The following is an 8,035-nucleotide window of genomic DNA, read 5'->3' as shown; positions in this document are numbered from 1 at the left end:
AAATAAATAAATAAATAAATAAATAAATAAATAACTTAATTAAATAAAATAAAGTTTATTCTTTTTTTAATTTGGCTAAAATTTCATGCACTATACAATAGCATCTAGTAGACAGTAGAAAAATAGACAGTAGATGCTACTACCATAATTTTGTTGTTCTGAACAAATGTTATTAAGAAAGATCCTTTTGAAGTTATTTTTTGGGCTGTATTTCCTTCACTTACGTGTGAAATGTGGTCCGTCTTATAATGCATGTTAGTATTATATAATAAAAGTGGCAACATCTTTGGCATGAACAAAGAAGTACTCTTCACAGCGCTTGTTATAAAACACCTGATTTCTATCAGGTATTTTCCCACAGGATCAGCTAAGATAGGAGTTTTAATTTCATGATGGGCATTGTCCTTGCTCACCACTGCTAGACCCTTGGTGAGTCACCAATCAGCCTTCATCACTTCCAGGTAAACCTGAGTGTGGGCCCTGAGATACAGCAGGGAATCAGCATTGTCACAGATCTGGATAGAAAAGGCTGGGGCTCAGCTGGCCCCTTGGTCCTTATTTCTTCATCTGTAAGAGAAACTCATTTCCTAAAATAAGATCAAGGGCTGCACTGCAGAGCTCGGCAGGCTTTGGTGTCCTCAACCCACCCCTAGATCTTGGTATGGAAAAAAATTCCCAAGGGTCTGCAGAGATGAAGTTGGAATTTTTTAAAAATGAACTTGTATGGAGAATTAGGAGAGGAATGGGAAACAGCCCCAAAGAGCAAAGTGGAGTACAGAGACGCGTATGTGGCACACCTGCCTCTTATTCAGAACCTTCGGTGGCCCTGAGCCATGCAGCTCGCATGCTGCACAGGTGCCCAATACAGGGGTCCTCACAGGTGTCTGGTCCCAAAGAGCCCCTCCTTTAAGATGTTCCGTTATGCATCATCTATAAATCCCTGTTGGTTGCAGCCCTGGACACCCTACCCTCACTCCGTTTAACAAAAGTAAAAGTTTGAATTTCTATTTTTTTGTTGTTGAGACAGAGTCTTACTCTGTCACCCAGGCTGGAGTGCAGTGGCATGATCTCAGCTCACTGCAACATCTGCCTCCCAGGTTCAAGCGATTCTCTGGCCTCAGCCTCCCGAGCAGCTGGAATTACAGGTGCTCACCACTACACCCAACTAATTTTTGTATTTTTAGTAGAGACAGCATTTCACCATAACAGCCAGGCTGTCTCAAACACCTGACCTCAGGTGATCCGCCCGCCTCAGCCTCCCGAAGTGCTGGGATTACAAGCGTGAGCCACTGCGCCTGGCCTGAATTTCTTTTTATTACTGAAATGCTTGGGGAAGATCAATTTCCCAGTAGCAGCCAATAATTAAGCCTTTGAAGCATTGGGGCCACCAAATTCAAGTTCATTTATCTTTGGCAACTAGAGACACAACTTACTAAACACCAACACACACCATGCAGTTGAGCTGTTGGTGCAGTTGCCTGGGGTGTCCCTTTCAGAGTCTTCAGTCCAAAATGGCAACAGTCATATTATCAGTATCAATTCCCCCTCCCTTGTCCTTCTGCAGATTTATGACTGCCTCCAGGAGTTTAAAGAAAAGAAACTAGTTCCTGCCACACCCCATGCACAGGCGTTATCCTATGAGGTAAGGAGGTTTTATTCCACAGAATAGTAGAGCCCTGATGTGGTGCCATTTTACCCACATTGCTAGTTCAAATGAATTAAAAGTTCTAAGGAAAAGTTTTATTGATGACTATAAAATAATTTAATATTTAATAAAATAAATAATAAATAATAAATACTTTTTTAAATAAAATAATTTTTTTTTTGAGACGGAGTCTTGCTCTGTCACCCAGGCTAGAGTGCAGTAATCTTGGCTCACTGCAACCTCCACCTCCCAGGTTCAAGCTATTCTCCTGCCTCAACCTCCCCAGTAACTGGGATTACAGGTGCCCACCACCGCATCTGGCTAATTTTTGTATTTTTAGTAGAGACAGGGTTTCACCATCTTGGCCAGGCTAGTTTCGAACTCCTGACCTTGTGATCCACCCGCCTCGGCCTCCCAAAGTGCTGAGATTACAGATGTGAGCCACCACGCCCAGCCTAATAAATGTTTTTAATTGAACTTTAATATAAGGAAGAACACTGGCTGGATAGCTCCCCAAATTAAAACACTTCCCCACCACCACCACCTACATATTTTTAGCATGTGTCCATTTCTTTCTTTGTTCCTTGTACTCTATTTACCCTACATAAACAGAGTAATGTTATAGTAATAATTCTCAGATTTACATCTCTAGCCTGGAGATTTCCCCCCAAATTCCAGTCTCAAATATCCAACTGCCTCCTCTCTATCTTACTTGAATGTCTAATGGACTCCTCCAAGTTCACATGTTCCAAACTGAGCCCCCGATCTTCCTCACCTGCCAATCACCCCCACCCACTCTTCTGGGAGCCTTTTCTATCTCAGAAATGACACCTGTGTTCTTGCAGTGCTCAGGCCAGAATCTTAGGGGTCATTTTGACTCTCTTTCTCAGATACCTCACACCCAATCAGATAGCAAATCCTCTCAGCTCTACTTTCAAAATATATCCAGGATCTCACCAAAATATATCCAGGATCTCACCAAAATATATCCAGGATCTCACCAAAATATATCCAGGATCTCACCAAAATATATCCAGGATCTCACCAAAATATATCCAGGATCTCACCAAAATATATCCAGGATCTCACCAAAATATATCCAGGATCTCACCAAAATATATCCAGGATCTCACCAAAATATATCCAGGATCTCACCAAAATATATCCAGGATCTCACCAAAATATATCCAGGATCTCACCAAAATATATCCAGGATCTCACCAAAATATATCCAGGATCTCACCAAAATATATCCAGGATCTCACCAAAATATATCCAGGATCTCACCAAAATATATCCAGGATCTCACCAAAATATATCCAGGATCTCACCAAAATATATCCAGGATCTCACCAAAATATATCCAGGATCTCACCAAAATATATCCAGGATCTCACCAAAATATATCCAGGATCTCACCAAAATATATCCAGGATCTCACCAAAATATATCCAGGATCTCACCAAAATATATCCAGGATCTCACCAAAATATATCCAGGATCTCACCAAAATATATCCAGGATCTCACCAAAATATATCCAGGATCTCACCAAAATATATCCAGGATCTCACCAAAATATATCCAGGATCTCACCAAAATATATCCAGGATCTCACCAAAATATATCCAGGATCTCACCAAAATATATCCAGGATCTCACCAAAATATATCCAGGATCTCACCAAAATATATCCAGGATCTCACCAAAATATATCCAGGATCTCACCAAAATATATCCAGGATCTCACCAAAATATATCCAGGATCTCACCAAAATATATCCAGGATCTCACCAAAATATATCCAGGATCTCACCAAAATATATCCAGGATCTCACCAAAATATATCCAGGATCTCACCAAAATATATCCAGGATCTCACCAAAATATATCCAGGATCTCACCAAAATATATCCAGGATCTCACCAAAATATATCCAGGATCTCACCAAAATATATCCAGGATCTCACCAAAATATATCCAGGATCTCACCAAAATATATCCAGGATCTCACCAAAATATATCCAGGATCTCACCAAAATATATCCAGGATCTCACCAAAATATATCCAGGATCTCACCAAAATATATCCAGGATCTCACCAAAATATATCCAGGATCTCACCAAAATATATCCAGGATCTCACCAAAATATATCCAGGATCTCACCAAAATATATCCAGGATCTCACCAAAATATATCCAGGATCTCACCAAAATATATCCAGGATCTCACCAAAATACATCCAGGATCTCACCAAAATATATCCAGGATCTCACCAAAATACATCCAGGATCTCACCAAAATACATCCAGGATCTCACCACCCCATACCATCATCATCATCTCTTACACAGATAATTGCAAAATCGCCTCCTACCTGGTCTCTGGTGTCCACTCTTGCTCCCCTATAGTCTACTCTCAATGCAGCAACCAAACATATCCTCTTTGAAAGCAAGTCAAATCATGTCACTTCCTCACTAACACCCAAACCCTTCAAATGACTTCCCATCTCAGAGTAAACACCAAAGATTTTTTGTTTTTTGGTTTTTTTCCAGAGTCTTGCTCTGTCACTTAGGCTGGAGTGCAGTGGCAAGATCTCAGCTCACTGCAACCTCTGCCTCCTGGGTTCAAGCGATTCTCCTGCCTCAGCCTCCCGAGTAGCTAGGACTACAGAAACCCACTATGCCTGGCTAACTTTTGGTAGACACAGGGTTTCACTGTGTTGGCCAGGATGGTCTCGAACTCCTGACCCTAAGCCATCCACCCGCCTTGGCCTCCCAAAGTGCTGGGATTACAGGTGTGAGCCACCATGCCTAGCCTAAACACCAAAGTTCTTACATGGCCAAACACGATCAAGCTGCCGTTACCTCTTTGACTTCACACTCAATGCTTTCCCCATTCACTCTTTTCCAGCCACCTTGACTCCTTGTTGTTGTTTAAATTCATCAGGCTGGGTGCGGTAGCTCATGCCTATAATCCCAGCACTTTGGGAGCCTGAGGCAGGCAGATCACTTGAGCCCAGGAGTTCAACACCAGCCTGGCCAACATAGCAAAACCCCATCTCTCCTAAAAATACAACAACAACAACAACAAAAATTAGCTGGACGTTGTGGTGCATGCCTGTAATTCCAGCTACTTGGGAGGCATGAGAATGGCTTGAACCCAGGAGGTGGAGGTTGCAGTGAGCCGAGATCACACCACTGCACTCCAGCCCGGGTGACAGAGCAAGACAGTGTCTCAAAAAAAAAAAAAAAAAAAAAAACAAATCATCAGACATGCTTCTACCTGGGGCCCTTTGCACTTGCCATTCCTTATGTCAGCAAAGCTCTTGCCCAGGTATCCACCTGATTTGTCCCTCATCTCTTTCCAGTCTCCACTCAAATGCCACCTTCTCAGTGAAGCTTTTCCTGGTCACCTATCTAAAACTGCATCCCCTCCTAGCACTCCCTAGCCACCTTCCCTGGTTTATTTTTCTTCTTAACACTTGTCACCATCAAACAAAACTATTTTACTTACATTTTCATTTGTTGTCTGTGTCTCCTCCCTAGAGTGTAAACTCCATGAGAATGGAGATTTTTGTCCGCCGCTGCTGTTTTCACAACACCTAAAACAGCACCCAGCACATAGTAGTGTTAATAAATGTTTGCCAAGTGAATGAATAAATATAATCCATTTTATTATTTATTGCCCAAACCATATTAAAAGAAACAGCAAAAAAGAAAGAAAAAACTTCTACTCTCGATTCCAGTAATCAACAACTCAAATTGTTCTCAGTTGTCCACAGGAAGAGCACATATATAATATTTTATTCAGTTGAAATCGCAGTGAATGGAAGTAAACCTTTGTAAACTGCTTGTTTTCATTTGACTGTAGGTAATGGGGCTGACTAAAGTCTTGAAAGGTCTTATGTCCTCTGAAAGCAGGTCTATGCCTAAACCACAGCAGAGAGATTAGAATTTTTTTCTGCTTAGCACTTTTTATTGTAGCAAGTATTAAAATTGCTAATCAACTGATACTCTAAAAGAGAAATTATGATTCCCATTTTCTATTTGAAGAATGGAGCATCCCATGGGATTAAGCTCTTTGAGTTCCCCAGGTACGTTCCTAGAGAAACTCATACAGCTTCATAAGCCTGCAAAGCATTGACATCAGCAAACAGCTATTATATTTTAGAGGCACTAGAGGAAAAATGCCTTGGTTCATATGCTATTACCAAATTGGTACATCCTCCATGCCTATGTGCCAGGACTGGGGCATTGGGTTTAGATCCATCTCAAATCTTGAATTCTATTTGCTGTATTAAAGTAGCAATTTTAATGAATAAAGAAGGATGGTAGGCTTTAATGGATGGCTTTAAAGATGAAAAAGAAGGCTCCAATAATAACTTTTTAAAGGTCAATATCATGTTAGTCAGTGTATATGTTATCCAGCCTGGGTGAGGTTAAGTAGGTGATAAAGATTTTTTAAAAAATTTTATAATGTATGTTTTTCCATGAACCAGGTAGTGGAGTTATTACGTGAAACCCCTACTTCCCCTGAGATCCAAGAGCTGAGACAAATGCTCCAGGCTCCACACTTTAAGGCAAGTGCCTGCTAAAATAGAAAAGACGTCCCCATCTGGCACATAGACAAAGTTGGGAAGAAGAAATATATGTGATGGAAAATGTTCTCTCTGAATAATGTTCTATTACTGTACATGGGGACTGACCAACAGATTGTACTTAAATATGTGGGACTCAAATGTGACTAGCTCAGTGTTGTCAATCATGCAGCCAAGCCTGCTGTGTTTATGAGGAGGCATCCAGAACTTTCCATGGTGCTTTGTTTCCCCTACAAAGCTATTGCCCATCTAAAAATCTTGGGTAGCAAACAGCGAACATTCTAGTTTTAGAGAAATACCTCCATGCTTCCTTTCCAAAGTGGGACTACTTTAAGTTTTAGATAATGTGTGTGAAGGTGTTTAGAATATACAGTATAATGATGATTATCCCTGTGAGAGGGTTTATGAAGAACATTTGATTGCAGAACAGAAACCTATCTCTTAGTACTTACAGATTTGAGACCAATTTATCAATAAATTAGAACTTTAAGAGAATGTCTGCATTTGGAGTGCTGGAATTTATTAGTCAAAAATTATAGTTCACAACACAACCACCGGTCATCAAATATCCTCAACGGCACACACTACTTAGAGAATTTTCTGAGTTCCAACTAAATTCTGTCTGCCAATCTCCATCAGGGCAGCAAAGGGACAGCTTCCCCACCCCGTGAAGTGAAGAATTTAACCTAATGGGCTAGTCAAAGAAACTCTTTGATCATAAGCTATGATCAAAGAGTTTGATCATATGAACTTTGCATTCTGTACCACGAGCCCTTGAGTGTTACTAACAAATTAAACCAGCAAGATATTTTGATTACTGCCCTTCATTCTACCTTAATTAGGGAAAATATTATGAAAGTTGTTTTGTAGTTCAAACTCCACAGGAGCATCACAGATTACATGGGCTGCCAGGAAATCAGAATGTCATGGCATAATACATTTTAGCAGAAATGAAAGAGTGTATTGTGCATTGCTTAACCTCTCTGTGCCTTATTTCCTTATCTGCAAATTGAGGACAATTAATGTACCTGCCTCATAGAATTATTGTGAAGATTGGATTAATTCATATAAAATGCTTCACACTGTGTCTGGCATGTCTGTATTGATGTTTGTTGTTGTTGTTGTGTCTTAGATAGTATTGAGTATCTTCTAGAGGGGCTTGGCCCATGTGTGACATTTGCTCACCTTTTCCTTCCCTGTGCCCAGGCCTTGCTCAGTGCCCATGACACGATAGCTCAGAAAGATTTTGAACCCCTTCTCCCTCCACTGCCAGACAATATCCCTGAGAGTGAGGAAGCAATGAGGATTGTTTGTTTGGTGAAAAACCAACAGCCCCTGGTAAGGAAATCATTTTTTATATTTCCATTTAGGATATGCTTAGGTTAATTGTGAACCAAATTATATCTAGTGGTTACTTGGGCAGTAGTCTTGCCTGTGATCACATATACAGTGATAATAACAGCTGTCAGCGACATTTCTCAAAAGAAGACATTCATACAGCCAACAGACACATGAAAAAATGCTCATCATCACTCGCCATGAGAGAAATGCAAATCAAAACCACAATGAGATACCATCTCACACCAGTTAGAATGGCAATCATTAAGAAGTCAGGAAACAACAGGTGTTGGAGAGGATGTGGAGAAATAGGAACACTTTTACACTGTTGGTGGGATTGTAAACTAGTTCAACCATTATGGAAAACAGTATGGCAATTCCTCAAGGATCTAGAACTAGATGTACCATATGACCCAGCCATCCCACTACTGGGTATATACCCAAAGGATTAC

At 40.6% G+C, this 8,035-nt stretch overlaps 1 protein-coding gene across 1 annotated transcript in view; it reads left to right on the top strand.

Moving 5' to 3' along the window:
* Window positions 1-8,035, top strand: part of MPP4 (MAGUK p55 scaffold protein 4) — a 59,844-nt gene that overhangs the window by 7,780 nt on the left and 44,029 nt on the right. Inside the window, exons 4-6 of the mRNA XM_017848656.1 lie at window positions 1,565-1,642; window positions 6,147-6,227; window positions 7,452-7,583. Coding sequence (XP_017704145.1) covers window positions 1,565-1,642; window positions 6,147-6,227; window positions 7,452-7,583 — 291 coding nt within the window. The remainder of the gene's footprint in view (window positions 1-1,564; window positions 1,643-6,146; window positions 6,228-7,451; window positions 7,584-8,035) is intronic.

The sequence above is a fragment of the Rhinopithecus bieti genome, unplaced genomic scaffold, assembly GCF_001698545.2.
Source record: "Rhinopithecus bieti isolate Rb0 unplaced genomic scaffold, ASM169854v2 scaffold_32017, whole genome shotgun sequence".
Lineage (NCBI taxonomy): Eukaryota > Metazoa > Chordata > Mammalia > Primates > Cercopithecidae > Rhinopithecus > Rhinopithecus bieti.
This window is presented reverse-complemented; position numbering and strand designations above follow the sequence as displayed.